The 16456-nt window shown below is 33.0% G+C and overlaps 2 protein-coding genes across 2 annotated transcripts; one reads left to right on the forward strand and one right to left on the reverse strand.

Annotated features, from left to right (window-relative positions):
- Positions 1–345: 345 nt before the first annotated feature.
- HLH3B (Helix loop helix protein 3B) lies at positions 346–1866 on the reverse strand. The gene is made up of 2 exons (XM_014245450.3): positions 1356–1866; positions 346–1227 (listed from the first exon to the last, which is right to left on the reverse strand). The coding sequence occupies exons 1-2, from the start codon at positions 1738–1740 to the stop codon at positions 443–445; spliced, it is 1170 nt and encodes a 389-aa protein (XP_014100925.2). The 5' UTR covers positions 1741–1866; the 3' UTR covers positions 346–442.
- An 11609-nt stretch (positions 1867–13475) lies between these two features.
- Positions 13476–15240, forward strand: LOC106622380 (uncharacterized). The gene has a single exon (XM_014241534.3). It carries the CDS (start codon positions 13679–13681, stop codon positions 15011–15013), a length of 1335 nt encoding a protein of 444 aa, XP_014097009.3. The 5' UTR covers positions 13476–13678; the 3' UTR covers positions 15014–15240.
- Positions 15241–16456: the final 1216 nt, after the last annotated feature.

The raw sequence follows: 16456 nt of genomic DNA on the forward strand, positions 1-16456 counted from the left end.
TATTGATCTAAAATTTTTCACATGTCCTCTTCTCTCCAAGGAGCTACTAATCGATCAAAATTAAGTCCTTGTATTGAAAACTTTTTTACTACCCGAGATATCTGCACAAAATTTGGCATGGACTATTTTACGGTTTAATCTCCGAATAAATTTTTGAGATCGGACCACTATAGCATATAGCTACTATACAAATCGATAGATCAAAATCAAGTTCTTGTAGGGAAAATTTTATATGTGTAAAAAGTATTATAACTTCGGTTGCAACGTTTTTTCTTGTTTATTTATTTTTTTTTCTTGGAAGTTTGAGTAAAAAATACTTTATAGATACTTGGAGTAAACATATTAATATATTTATTTTTTCAGCATTCCATTATAACCCATTTTTTCACAGTTTGTTCTTTTATAAATCTTCACACTTTCGTTTAGTAACACTTAACACCCTTTAATTCTCCTTTCGCTTCTTATTATTCTGATTTTCACTGCTTTCGTTCATGGTAGACTTCGAATGCGACTTTCGCTTATTCGAGCGCCCGCCATTGGAACCATTAACGCGTCCAACCGCTATAGCTGGTGTAATACCCAACGCTTGGCTACTATTAGACGAACATGAGGCTGAACCAGTCACATCCACAGCCTCTAACTCTTCCATTTTTATAGGACGCGTAGACATTGCGCTTGGTGCTATCATTAAGAGACTATTGTTACGCTGAGCATTCGCTATCAATGCGTTGCCCACGCGTTCACACTTCAAATGAAATTGCTTGACATGCACTTGACGCAGCGGTGATGCGTTATTCCGACCGCTTACCGTGGATTCATGATGTCCATTCAACCTATGCCTCTCATTGTTGTTTAACTCATTGCTGACGCGTGTATCGCGACATTTTGACTGATGCTGCTCTTGTTGTAGTTCTTCCTGCTGCTTCTGCCATTCCAAGACGCCGGTGAGTAGCTTGATGTATTTAATAGCCATGCGAAGTATTTCATTTTTGGAGAGCTTCTTGTCTGGCGGATGTGTGGGCACTAGCTTGCGTAGCTCGGCAAAGGCGCCGGACACATTCTGTTGACGCCAACGTTCACGCGTATTGGTGAAGACCTTACGTACCGGACCGCCGCTTATGGTTGGAGCATTCTTCAAAATGTTACTGTTATTCGGTGGAGAATTGGTTTGTCGCGGTGGCTGGAGTATATTCATGTTGCGCGGTGAAGTGGATTGCGAGCGCGAACCTAAATAAATGTGGGACAAAGAGTTTGCTGCTTGAGAAAATATTTGGCGTGTAAGTCAATAAAATATATAAGTATATATTTTGTTTGAACAATATACTATTTTTAAAGCCTTCGCTATAAAAACTCACCATCCCCCTGACTGCCATTCGAAAGCACACAATTGCGAAAATCTTCGTCATCCTCCTCAGTGTCGTTGAGTGAAAAATCCGACAGATCACCGTCGGATATCGACTCAGTTTTGGGATGTAGATAAGCTGCTTGTGCAGCTGGCAAACGCACTAAAGCTGGTGGATTACCACTAGTGGCACTGATGCGCAAGCAATTAGGTAAAACTGCTGGCCCCAGATCTCCAGCGCCATTAACAGCGCCCGTTTTGGGTGAAGTTGATCTTGATCCTGTAGCTCTGGGCGAAGCATTTTCCAACTTGCAGCTTCTCAGACTGTTACTTATATCACTTTTATTGGAAGTTGTGGAGATATGCTCCTCCGTCTCGCCCGCAGCTACCCAAACCATTGTAAATAATTGAAAAAAATAAAACACTTATGTGTACCGTCTAACACTTGAGCGGAATGCTGTTGTCCTTACAGCTTCAGCAACAAATTCGAAATGTAAAGCAGACACTTTTGTGTGTATTTTGGAAGGAAAATTTGAGCTGTTTGCCACTGCCACTATCAGCGCCGCTGCATGTGGTGTTAAAGCAACCACAGCTCCCTTAATGGGCGGCGCTAGCCTGCATATAGCAGGCAATATGGCAGCGTCAAACGGAAACTACCCTTAAAATGTGTATATTGTTGTTATTGTTCAGTAATGCACAAGGGGAGTGCCCTCTTTTGGACTGACTGAAGATAAACTCGTTACTTTTCTTGCGTGTGAACAAGTTACTTGCATAAATGTTGAAATCTGTTTTCGAAATTTTTTTGCGAAAAATAAACATAATAGTATTTATATGAAAAAATTAAGATATAAAGAAATTTAAAATCTAAGAATGCGAACAACTTTTATTTAAATGTTGAACATATTATGATTATTAAGGGGTGGAAAGTTAATTGTGTGGAGATTTTGAAAATCAATCAAATATCAGGACATAAATTAAATAAAAAGTTATTGTGTAAATAAAAAATATATTTAGTAATGTATATTAAATAAATTTCTCTTATATTTTCTGATTTAAAGTTAATTTAATTTTACCCCATTAAATAAATTAAATTAAAATTCCTGTCTTATTTAAAAATATAGTATTCAATAAAATTCTGTTATATGTTTTCATTTTATCAAATTTTTAAAATTAATAATATTTTCTGACTTACCCATTTCAAAAATTAGCTGGAGATTTTTAATAATTCTAATCATATAATTTTTTCATTTTAACACGCAACACTTGTTATTTAATAAATTAATTTTTTGCTTTATATTTTTTTTACGCACTACTTTTACTTTTTCATATTTTTTGTAACTTTTATATATTTTCTTTAGAATGGCTTACTATTTTATATTATCAACTTTTAGATATATTTTAGCCGACACTATTTTTTACTTTTTTAAATGCTTTTGAAATATATATATTTTTTAAATTTTTATTTTTTAAATTTTAGTTTCTATATTTTTTATTATTTTTTCTGACCTGGGCACTAACTTTATTCGCGGTTTCTGTTCTTTACGCACACATTTTAAAAAGTTTTGTTTTAGATTTTCACTTATTTGCACACTCATCATATAATCCATTATTCCCTTTATACATACATGTATATATATAAATTTTTGTCATTTAAGCACACCACATTATTTGCGCGATTTTTTATTTGTATTTTCATTGATTTTATTTTTTTTATTTTAAATACACATTTTTTAAAATTATTTTTTATTATTATTTTATACACCAAACCTTTCTTAACTTTTTTAAATTTTTTTTTCTCTTTTTAATTTTTTTTATTATTATTATTTTATACACCAAATTCTAAATTTTTTTTTAAATATTTTTATTTTATTTTATACACACTTTTTTATTTTCTACACCGCACTATTTTTTCATTTATATACATATGTACATACATCTATTGGCATTAATTTTACAACCGATTATTGGCTTTACTATATTGAATGCTAATTAAATTATATTTTTATCATTTTGGCATCCGCTTTACTTTTTATCGCCTCTCACCGATAGCTTTTTCATATTTTTGTTTATACACTACACTATTTTTTCACTTATATTGGTATTTTCTTTAAAACCGATGTGTCGCTTTTCTATATTAAATACTTATTTAAATGGCCTTTTATTTTTATTTAACTTTTTTTTCTAACACACATTTTTTAATTTATTTACTTCTATTTATATTTTATACACAACACTTTTTTCACTTTTTAACTGATTATAGAAAAGCTATATCAAATGAAATTATTTAATTTAATTTTACACAAATTATAATTTTTTTTATTTTCCACTTTTGAGCACTTATTTGTTTCTTATCAATGCATTTATCTTTTTTGAGCACTCTATGTGCTTCTTCTTTTTATTTATTTCAATCGATTATAACTTATTTTTTAATTCACCATGCAATACACTCTTTTTTATATTTTTAAAATTTTTTTATACATTTTACACTTCTTATACTTTTTAATTTTTTTTAATTTATTACATTTGACATATTTTTTTATTCTTTTTTTTAATTTTTATACTCTCGCAACCTGTTGCTACAGAGTATAATAGTTTTGTTCACCTAACGGTTGTTTGTATCACCTAAAACTAATCGAGTTAGATATAGGGTTATATATATATAAATGATCAGGATGAAGAGACGAGTTGAAATCCGGGTGACTGTCTGTCCGTCCGTCCGTCTGTCCGTCCGTCTGTCCGTCTGTCCGTCCGTCCGTGCAAGCTCTAACTTGAGTAAAAATTGAGATATCTTTATGAAACTTGGTAGACATGTTTCATGGTACCGTGAGACGGTTGGTATTGCAGATGGGCGTAATCGGACCACTGCCACGCCCACAAAACGCCATTAATCAAAAACAAATAACTTGCCATAACTAAGCTCCGCAATAAGATACAAAACTGTTATTTGGTACACAGGATCACATTAGGGAGGGGCATCTGCAGTTAAAATTTTTTTTAAAAAAGTGGGCGTGGTCCCGCCTCTAATAGGTTTAATGTGCATATCTCCTAAACCGCTAATGCTATAATAACAAAATTCACTGGAAGCAAATATTTTTAGCACTTCTATTGACGGTGTGAAAATAGTTGAAATCGGGTGGCAACTCCGCCCACTCCCCATATAACGGTACTGTTAAAAACTACTAAAAGCGCGATAAATCAAGCACTAAACACGCCAGAGTCATTAAATTTTATCTCTGGGATGGTATAAGATGACTTTATAGGAACCGCGTTCAAAATTAGACAGTGGGCGTGGCACAGCCCACTTTTAGGTGAAAACCCATATCTTGAGATCTGCTTAACCGATTTCAACCAAATTCGGTGCATAACGTTCTTTTCATGTTTCTATGTCACAGTGCAAAAATGGGCGAAATCGGACTACAACCACGCCTACTTTCCATATAACACCATTTTAAATTCCATCTGATTATTTCACTTTCCACTATGCAAATCAGGCAACAATGACTGTATCGGGATAAAACTTTGCGTGAATAATGCGATTAAAGTATGCCACCTTGTGGCCAAAAATTGTCTAAATCGAACCAAAACTGTTTAAGCCCCTAAGTACTAAATATGTGGACCCCAGTGCCTATAGTTGACCTTCTACCGAAAATATCAGCCAATCCACAAAGAAATCTCAAACGAGTATACTATTTGACTTTGCGAGAGTATAAAATGTTCGGTTACATCCGAACTTAGCCCTTCCTTACTTGTTTTCTATATTTTTTATTTATATTTTTCACTTGTATTGCCATTTTTTTTATAAAATTGATTTTTAAATGCGCATATGCTTACAAATGTAGATGTTAGTTTTTTTTAGTTAATATTTTTTAATTAATTAATATTTGTTTTCATTTTTTAAAAATGCACCAACTTGTTTGACATGTTTTATTGTTTCATACTTGTATGCTTACCCCTGCTTAGCAATTGTAGCACATAGTATATATGGTATTTGAAAGCCATCAACACTTTTGGTTCTATTTCGGATTTTTATGCGAGTGTAACGGCTTAGCAAACTATTATGCAGGCCACAAACCAACACAAAAAACTACCTTGGCTTTACAACTGTTTAACGTTTGTTGAGTTTTTGTTTCCGCACTTGTCACGAACATCACCAACTGCACGAATTCCCACACGAGCCACTTGTCAATTGCTAAAATTTAATTCACTTATTTACACATTTATATTAAACCATATCTAGGCCTACCATGTCACTTTTTATTGTTTTTTTGCGCTTTTCACGTTGCACACACTTCCAATTGTCAGCAACCTTTCGTTTGCCTTCTAACAGCTTGTTCATGCAACTGTGCACATACGACTGACGCCAAAGCAAATATATCCATAAGCGAATTTTGCACACAAATTCATAGTTTCACAAAATATTTCACTTCACACTGTCGCACAAGCACTAAATGTATTGTTTTAAGTCCGCATAAGGTATTAATATGCAAAGTTACATGCAATAAATGAAATATTCACTTTCGGCAATTGGCGGCTACATTTTTTATGGGGTAGCGAAGGAAGCTAAAAAGCGAATGAAGCTTTGGCACGGATACAGGGCTGCATGCGTGTTTGAAAAAATTTTAGTGGAAAAAATGCCATGCACTGAACATACCACATATTTGAATAAATTTGAAAATGCTTGTATGCAAACGCAAAATTTATGAATATTAAAATTTTAAAACTTGCAGCAGCACACATACAAACATACAAATATAGTAATAATACAATAAGGATGTACATACTATAATATAATATTTTATCTACATACATATGTACATATGTAAATGCATATACTTAAGTAGTTTAATGTTGTGTGAACTTGTTTTGTTTGCAATTATGATTTCTAAGTACAATAAGTCCCATTTCACACAGATAAAGAGTAAACATGAATTTAATAAATTAAAAATTGAAAAACACATTACAAATAAACATAGAATATTTATAAATTAAATAATACAAATAAATATATATATTAAAATTAAAAATTAAAAAAAATAAAAAAAATAAAACATTTGTACAAATAAAATAATGCTCAATGTTTATTAATAAAACAACACAAATAAATATACCAAATATATTGCCAAAAATTAGCAAAACTTAATAAGAAAACAACAGTTAAATTTAAAAAATACATGAAAATAAAATAATTCTGAATTCATACAGCAAAAGTGTAAAAATTAATATAAAAATCTTACAAGTTTAACAGAAATTACAAATAAACACTGATATTGTCCACAATTTTTAAAAATAAAATAGTATTATTAAATATACAAAAATAGATATAACAAATTAATAAAATGAATCCAAAAAATACATAAAATAAAATAAGTCTCAAAATATATATAAATTAATATTATAATATTACAAATAAATACATCAAATATATAAAAACAAGACATTAAAATAAAATAAGTCCCAATTAACACAGAGGAAAACTTGACAATGTTTGAAAATAGACATTATATATTAAATTTTCCATGTACACCCGTTAAACATAATATAATATAATACAGCTATCATTACTTGAATGCTATAATTCACGTCTTAAATCAAAGTCTAAATAAAGATACTATTTTCTATGTCAAAAGCTGCAATAAAATTTTTTGTAAAGTGTTTTATAGAGTGTAAACGTGGTCTAATAAAAAATATTTTTTTAGCATAAAAACTCTAAAAAGTTCTCAAAAGTCATACATTTCAATAAAGTAAAATTATATTCGTATGTTTATAGACGCGATATTTAATATAATCAACTGAATTTGATAATGATCTTGTTTTTATTTGAAATAAATAAATAAACATCTTTTAATCATATAATCATTTAAAAAAATCCTTTAAACAAAAAACTCTGGCTATAATTCATTTAATGCTCCAATTTAACGTCTTAAATCGGCGTCTAAATAGTAATACCAATTTCTATTTGAAAAGCTGCAATGAAATTTTTAGAAAGTGTAAACGTTGACTAATATAATAATAACTAAAAAATAAATTTTTTTCAGCATAAAATAAAGAATAATTATTTAATTCCAATTTATGTATTTTAATTTAGTTTTAAAATTTTTTTTTTTAATTGGTCAGACACTTTAATAAAGAAAACTTATAAATGTATAAGACTTTAAAACTAATATAATCAACTTGTAAACTTAGATTTATTTAGCATTAAATTAAAAAAATTTTTTTTTGAAAATTAGTTTATAAACTACGACAAACACATAAATTATTAAAACAAGTAAAGTCTAAAAAATATTATTAATGATCAATTTTTTAATAATTTCAATGCCCCTGGTATCCTGATATTATTGTTTCAGCTTTTGAAAAGTGTGAAATAAGACTCAACCATATAAGTCCAGAAGAAAAAAAACATTCAAAAAGTGCATAGAAAAATGTATATTCACTTATTACATGCATAAATACTTGCTCTGTTATATACGCACACTCACCCTCATACATAAATATGTATATAAATATTATTTACAATATTTTAACATTATTAGGAAACATTTGTAAAGTTTTAACAACTCTGTTTTTTCTGCAATTCTGTTACCCTGTATGCGCTACAAGCATAACTGGCACCAAAGCACCGTTATGCTTAATTTCCTTCGTCGCGAATAAAATTGTCGACTGCTCTGCCGTGAGCTCTGAATAAAGTGCCATTTTTTCGTTAAATAACGCGTCGACTGCGCGTTTTTTGTTAAAATATCGTAGTGCGAACAGTGCTTCAATTAAAATGTGCAAAAAATAAGTGCGGGCGTTGTTATTTAGTGTAAAATTCGCGTGTGTAAGTGCTAGTGGGCGCTGCTTGTGCATACAAGCCAATGCGCAAATAGTGAAAAGTGAAGTGTATAAATAAAAGCAATGAAATAGTTAATAAGAAGTAGAGCCGAGGTAAGCTTAATTGTGTTGAAGAGAAAATTTTATTAAAAATGTACTTATATAAACAAGAAATAAAGTCAAATCTCATTTGCGTCAAGTGCCGGCACGGTGCCGGGAAGCTGACTGCAATTGGCTTTGCTACAGTTTGTGTGTGGTGCCGTGTAAACAGCAAGTATGCTAATGCAATCTAGAAGACTTGATAGTGTCACTGAACTTTAAATTTCCAGTTCCGGCGGTATTATTTTATAGAAATTGTTACTTTAAAATCTGGCACTTATAAGTATGCACAGCAAACGTTTTAGTGCCGCTGACTCTGGTTGATGACATAGCTATCGTTTTCAAACTGTTGTGTTGCCAAAACGGTGCTATGCAAACTGTTTGCAAAGCAAATAATGTGATTAATATTATATATTGGACATTTAATATATACGAAAATTGCAAATATTTCTATGCAAATATTTTATTTTTCATCAAATTCTAATACTTTCAATTTAAATATGCAAATATTTAACAAAAATGAAATAAATCCATTATATTCGAGAAATACATTTTACAAAATTTTTATAAAAATGAAGAAAATATTTTTAAAAAGAATTATTGAAAATTTACAGCAAAACAAGAAAAAAGTTGAAGTTCGGTTGCACTGAAGCTATAATACGCTTCACAAATAAAAAAAGTTTCTACACAATAATTTAATTTTGATGGCGGTTATATGCTATAGTGGTCCGAACTGAACAATTTATTCAAAGATTGTACCATTGGCTTGAACAATAATCGGTGCCAAATTTCGTGAAGATAGCTTGTCAAAAAAAAAGTTTCCATACAAGAATTTTATTTTCGTCGTTCATTTTGTATGACAGCTATATGCTATAGTGGTTCGATCTTAACAATATGCTCGGAAATTGTGGCGTTGTCTTGGATAATAAACCGTACCAAATTTCGTAAAGATATCCCGTCAAATAAAAAAGTTTTCCGTACAAAGACATGATTTTAATCGTTCAGATGGTATGGATATCGATGGTTCCAACAAATGAGCAGCTTCTTGAGAAGAAAAAAACGTGTGCAAAATTTCAGATCGCTATCTCAAAAACGTATATTTTATTTAATAGCATATATAGCGACCTGTCTGGTTAACTAAAGACGATTACTTTACACATTTTGCACAACACTAGTGCCAGCCCACCGATTTCATACACACATATGTATATATTTATATCCATATTCATACATATATATATTTACTAAACCGCTCATCAGAAATTCATTACCACTCAGCATATCAGTTACAAATAAAATACAAGTACATGTACATATTATCTACAAACACAACCACACTTCTTACAACATATTTATAAACACACATATAAATACCTACATCTCCACTTTTCACACACTCACATTACTGAGTTTGAGTACCTGCTGCTCGCCTGGGAATCTGCCACTAATCCTTATCACAGGCCAACAGTCAGCTATGACGCGCCTCTTACAAATATTTGAAGGGAGGAAGCTGCAGTTAGATAGCTGATAGAAGTGTGCGGTAGCGACGCGTGCGTTTGTTTGTTTATTGTGCCACATACACACATACATATGTACACCAAATGCCGCACTTTGCAGCGCCACTCCACACCGCTTGACTTTTGTCGCCTGTCGACGCCGCGTCTGTATCATAATTGTGCCGCTAATCGGATTAATAAAAAATATAGATTCATTTACAGTGTATACAGGATATAAATAAAAATCAAATTAGTGGTCAAATGAGTGTGTGTTGGCGGTAGGGCGCATGTGAATGTGTCGTGGTTGAGTTGAAGCGGGAGAAGTGTGTGTGAACGGTGGCTATTTGCCAATTGCTTTGTCATTTTTAGCGCAAGTTAACTGATTTTTTAGTGATTTTTGTGTAGGATATAATATATTTGCTGCATATGTACGTATGTATAGGTTTTAGACACGTGTTGGTTTGCATTGTCAGCAGCAACACGTGCCCCAAACCGCTGAATTGTGTTAGTCTTTTTAAAAAATATTAAAATTTGTTGCTTATAGAAAAGGTATACATTATAAATTGATAAACATTTTTTATTTTTAAAAGCATTAAAAACTACTAACTTATATACGATTTCTCAAACGAATTTTTTGTAAAAAATTTGCATACTTTTAAAATTTTATAAAAGAAGTGTTAAAAAAACGCTTCTAATTTAAATCTGAATTTTAGAAAAAAATTAAAATAAACATGTATATAAATAATTAATAAAAATTATATATTTTTCTTCACAGAATTGAAATATATTAAAGATTTACTAATAATAAAAAAATTATATTAATTAAAATTTAAGAATTCTCTGAAAAATGTGTAATAAGTTTGCCACAAAGTTTGTAACACTCAGAAGAAAACGTCGGAAGCACTATAAAAATATATATATATATATAAATAATCAGCATAACGGACTGAATCGATTTAGTCATCGGCGATATTGTACCACTCTAACATACTGATTAAACGATCGGAATCAAGTGCTTGTATGGAAGCTTTTTCATTTGACGAGCTATCTTCAAGAAATTGAACATGGATAATTATCTAAAGCTATGGTGCAATCTGCGAAGAAATTATTCAGATCGCATCACTATAGCATATAGCTGCCATACAAACTGAACGATCGGAATCAAGTGCTTGTTTGGAAGCTTTTTCATTTGACGAGATATCTTAACGAAATTTGACATGGATAATTATCTAAAGCTATGGTGCAATCTGTGAAGAAATTATCCAGATCGTATCACTATAGCATATAGCTGCCATACAAACTGACCGCTCAAAATCAAGTTCTTGTAAGGATTCTTTTGTAAATGTGATTATAGCTATATATATTATAGCTTCGTTGCAACCGCAGTTAACGTTTTTTCTTATTTTTTATACAAATACATATATTTAATGTTTAAACTAATTATAAAACTTATATTCTGTTAACAAATTTACTTGTTTTAATTCCTAGTTGAAGTTATATAAAAAAAATTTGAAAAATTTCGAATTATATGCCTCTATACCAAAGTTGAAATATCTTATGAAGTTTTTAGATAAAAATAGCTCAAAATTATGCTGCTTCTAATACTATTTCAGTGACTTAAATATAACAAAAATCAATATTTGAAAAGTTTACTTCGTCCACATAGATTTGTAATTCTGAAACTTCAAATATTTGCTATTATTAAACATTTTGTCAAGTACACAATTTGAGTTATTTAATTTGTGATTTTCGAAAAACAAGCTTATCTAATTTCAAAAAACACATTCGAAAATTTGTTATCATCGTCATAATTTCCATCCACTTATGATTAATCTTAAACAGCAGTGCTATCAGTGTTTACGAACACGCCTCCACATCCGTCGTACTTACTTTGACGCGCTCAACATACATTGACCTAACCTCAATTTTTTCCTCACAGTCGCGCTAATCTTAAAGCTGTTATCAACTTTGTCCTTCTTTTATCGCTGGTAACCTTCTTCTGCCTCACTATTAGTTGCCTCAACGCGCTGTTTGTCGCCTTTTTAAGTCGTTTGCCTTTTCATCGCCTTCTTTTTTGCGTTTCCTCTGATTTGTGTGCACTCAGTCGTATTATCCTTACACTTATTAATTTTTATATGCCCTTATCGCTTTACCGCTTATCGTCTGGCACGTGTTAATTAACCCGCCACTGCTGGTATTACTGCAACAACTGTTATTGTTTGGGTAGAGTTTTGCAGCAACCCTTGTAGACCTAATGTTAACAGTTATGCACTTAACGCTCGTGTAGAGGGCGTGACTTGACTATGGAAGATGGATTTGTCACAAGTCCTTTTTCCATTTACTTGCAAACTTTGTTTCTTTTTTTATTCAAAGTTGTTAGTGCGGCTTTTCTGGGGTTTCTTGACTTTCATGAGGCAGCTAATAAAAAATCTGAAAAAAATTATTACTTTTTGTTTACAATTTTTTATCTTTGTATTGTATTGTAGTATAAATTCTTTGCGTTAAAAGTGATAATTTTCTGCTCTAAGCTTCAATGAAACTTTGATTTTCTAGTGGCAAACTTATGTATATTCGATGATAGTGTGGGTCTACGTGACTCAGTGCTTATGTTTCGAAAGGCATTATGTCAGGAGATAATATGTTATGATATTACTTCGGTTGACGCTCCAAACCAACATATATGACGTTGAAAACTATATGTCACAGCAGTATGAGGTGCTTGTTATAATCTACATATATGTTGACTTGGAGCCTCAATCGAAGTAATATTATATTATCGCATCTAAAATGACTGGAATTATGTCATTACGTATCTTTCGGACACATTCTCATATAGTGAGACCGTCACAAAATGAGACGTTTCGTACAATAAACTTAAACAAGCAAAAATCTTAACTTCGGTTACTCTTCACAAATACAAAAGATTTCTTACAAGAATTTTGATCGGTCAATTTGTATGGCAACTGTATGCTATAGTGACTCGATCTGAATAATTTCTTCAGAGATTGCACCATTGCCTTAGACAATAATACATGCCAAGTTTGATGAAGATATCTCGTCAAATGAAGACGATGTTAGACAGTTATCGAAACTATCACAACCTGATCTTTTAGATTACATAAACTACTGGATCTGGTTAGAATCGAAGAAAACTTCTTTTTCGATATTGTTAGTTTTGGAAACCTACTCAAATCTCGTCCACCTTTTGTTCAAATAGTAGATTGTGCTTATCTGTTCATTAATCACAAATGATACTTCTGCTAGTCTACCAAAATTTACCCAATTCGGAATCTAATCTCATCTCAGCACTTCATACTGTAGTAAATTAATAAATAAAATCAAACATTTTTGCTATAGTCAAGGAATGCAAATTCGATAAGCCTATCGGCGATCACTTAACGGCGGAAAATGTAGACAACAAAGTGCAAACAATAGCTTTAATACGAGCAACAACTACGATCACAGTGACAAATGAAAGTGTTGTAGATTTATAAAAATAAGATTAATAAAAACAAAAAAAAATTAAACAATGTAGTTGTTTACTGAACAAACACAATGTTCTACATGGCATTATATGTTAGCTGCTGAATCGGCAACTGCTGGTGGTCGTGCGTTAAGCTTTCGACGCGCGGCAGCGTTGCGGTGCAAATCAACTATGTGAAAAGTAAAAACAAAACTTGTCGTTAGCTCCACAGCTGTTGCCTGCGGCTAGATGTTTATCGCCACTTTAGCGAGTGCGCGCTGATCTCCAGCGCCAGTCGTTCGAATTAGGTCGATCGAGACGCTTGCTCTGCGGAAAGCACTAAAAGTGAACACTGTTAATATTGCGATTCAAGTTGACGCGCACGTGAGAGCTGCAGTCGCATACACGCACATTACGAAACACGAAATTGCACTCAGAAACACGCGAATAGCAACAGCTAGCAGCGAAGTGATGTATTTAGTCGCTGGTATATTTGGTTTTATCGCCGCTTTACTGCTCTTCGCCGCGTTGACCATTATTGTGCTGCGTTTGAAATCACAACTGATCTTTGGCATCTACCCCGCGAAGGGCCTTTTCTATCAACTGAAGTATGTGATTGCATTGCTGTTGGTGCGCCGTCTACGTCACCGTGTCTATCACACCAAGGACGAGCTTAATTCACCCGCATTTCTGGCGCAAATCGACCGTCCGCAAGCGTTAAGCGATAATCCGCAGAGTTACGATGTGGTCTCCTTCATGGGTGCCAATGAGCGCGGTGAAAAGTTGTTCATGACCTTGGAGCGTCGCCGGCGTGGCGTGTTGAAAGCTTGCATTTATCTCTACCTACCTGAGTTGGGCTTGTATTGCACGCCAAAATTACCGGACATGCTGCACTTCACAACGGATGGCACACGCGAGAATGATGAGTTCAAAGGTTGCGGTTTCCATGTGTATCCCGAAGCGTCAATGCGTGAATGGCGTGTGCGCTATGAAGGCGAGCTACGTCCCGCGGCCGCTGCCGGCAAGTGTCTGCCTGTGCACATGAACTTGCAGTTCACAACGCAAGCGCCATTTTTCTACTATAATCGTGATCTGAGCTCTGCGGTCATTGCGGATTCGGTAGCGCGCGAGGCATGGAATGACGCATTCTACAAATTGCTTAAACATGTGCCCGAAATGGTTGAGAAACGTATACACTACGAGCAAAGCGGTCGTTTGACGGGTGAGGTGCAGTTGGCAGGTCGCAGCTTCGCACTGCAATTGAGCGGTTTTCGCGATCACAGTTTCGGCACCGAACGCTGTCTATCCAATATCAATCGTTATGTTTATGTTGCACTTTTCCTGTCGGATGGCACCAGCTTGATGATTGGCAATCTTAGTCAGCCCTCCTTCTTTCTCTCATCCCTCAAAGTTGGCTACGTCTGCACACTGGCGGGCGTTTATGAACCGATAACCAGTTGCAATTTTGAGCTTTATTCTTATGGTGAGAAGGGCACACCGCCGCGTCATAAGAATTTCATTGTACAGACCGCAAAAGCAAAGTATTTCGTGCAGATTGAGGAGCAACAGTCGTCGGTGCGTTATGTGGGTGCCGACTGGGTTGCGAAGATCTACAACCAATTTGTGGCTTGCACTGTCAACGGCATTAAGGGACAAGGTATCACCGAGTATTTGTATAAGAATAAAAATGGCGAACGTCCTGAGGCAGTGAACGCTACAGATCCCGAGTGGTTTAGACGTGTGAAGAGCTTTGAACGGAGTTTGAGTAAATGCGAAGAAGATGAAAGCGAGGTTTTCTTCTTCTGAGCTTCGACGAGGCTCAAGCAGCTTTTAGGTCAATTAAGCATATCTCTAAGTGCCTATTTTGTGGTGACGAAATATTTTTGTGCCGGCACAATATTCAAACAAGGACTGAAAACACTTTTATTTAGATTTTATCGTGATATTTAAATTATTTGGTGGTAATATGTGCTTATTTTAAAAAGTGAACTGTTATTCACAATAAAAACATATAATTTTATTCTAGGAAATAAGTGTTTTATTAAAACAACTGCATACAAAATTTCCTCTCCCGCTAATCGTTGTCAAGATTTTATAATTTTGGAATCTTAATTTGGTGGAAAGTTTACTTTTCTACGTAGATTCATGTTTACTGTAAAGTCCTGTCGGATATTTAGACTTGTTAATGCAAAGCATAAGAAAAGCTCCATCCGCATTTGAGGTAAGGGTGCTAATTGTGCTATTCGTTAGACGTCAATTAGTAGGACGTCGGATGTTTGTAAAATCTGCCCTCAAATGAAAGTTCAAGCGCTTGAAGGAACTCTCATAAGGTCTAAGAAATCTAACAAAAAAAATTGTATTCCTTTTGCATTCCACATATTTAAATGCATTAAGCTGTAAATCTTATTTTTTATAACACCCATTTTTCATTGAGTTCTTATTACCGCACCAATTATGGTTCTTGATTTATTTTCTCGATATAGATTTCCCAATGACGTAGCCCGCTGACAGGGATTTATAGCTAACGCTTTATTAGACAATCGCACGGTTGATTGATAAGGCGGTTTTACGAACGATAATTCTTACATCCAGTAAAAAACAAAAACGATAACATTTACCCACTTTTCTAAGCTTTATGCCCGAAATAACTGTATTGAGGCCATGTCTGCCCGTATGGGTTTAATTTTGCATTTGAAATACGACTATTTTGTTTGATAATCCACATTGTAAATTAATGTTATATATTATTAAAACCAATATTGCTTAGCTTTGCTTATCAATAAAAACAAAAATAGTATATGTTAGATTAGCCAGTGAGATTAACGCATATTATGCAGGTGCTGTTAATATATAATATTATATCAGTGAATTGCCGGTTCGAAGCAAAAACTGAACTATATAGCAGTATTTTCTTATATACATCACTTTATTTGCAGCTAAAGTGTCACCCTTTCAATAACTTACTGAGTTTTAATAGCAATTTAAATAATAATATTGTTAATTGCTTACTTCTTCAATTATCGTCGTTTGCTTTCCACTATAATTAGTAGTTGCAGCTATTACCTATATTTAAATAATTGTTTACTATATGCATCTATTTTCCGGGTTCTATAAATATGGAATTATTTAATTTATTGAATAAATCATAAATTAAGTGCCTTTAGTCTAACATTTGCTTTGAAATCGAGTTAATTGATTAGTTGGTTGAGAACTACAGTGATTTTCAAATAAGTTAAACGAAAAACTTAA

Source organism: Bactrocera oleae, chromosome 5 (genome assembly GCF_042242935.1).
Source record: "Bactrocera oleae isolate idBacOlea1 chromosome 5, idBacOlea1, whole genome shotgun sequence".
Lineage (NCBI taxonomy): Eukaryota > Metazoa > Arthropoda > Insecta > Diptera > Tephritidae > Bactrocera > Bactrocera oleae.

What these genes read in the sequence shown, in the direction of transcription:
- LOC106622380 (XM_014241534.3), top strand. Translation starts at nt 13,679, where the DNA reads ATGTATTTAGTCGCTGGTATATTTGGTTTTATCGCCGCTTTACTGCTC.
- HLH3B (XM_014245450.3), bottom strand. Translation starts at nt 1,740, where the DNA reads ATGGTTTGGGTAGCTGCGGGCGAGACGGAGGAGCATATCTCCACAACT. An exon ending in GAATGGCAGTCAGGGGGATG is followed by an intron (nt 1,228 to 1,355) that starts GTGAGTTTTTAT and finishes ACATTTATTTAG; the next exon opens with GTTCGCGCTCGCAATCCACT.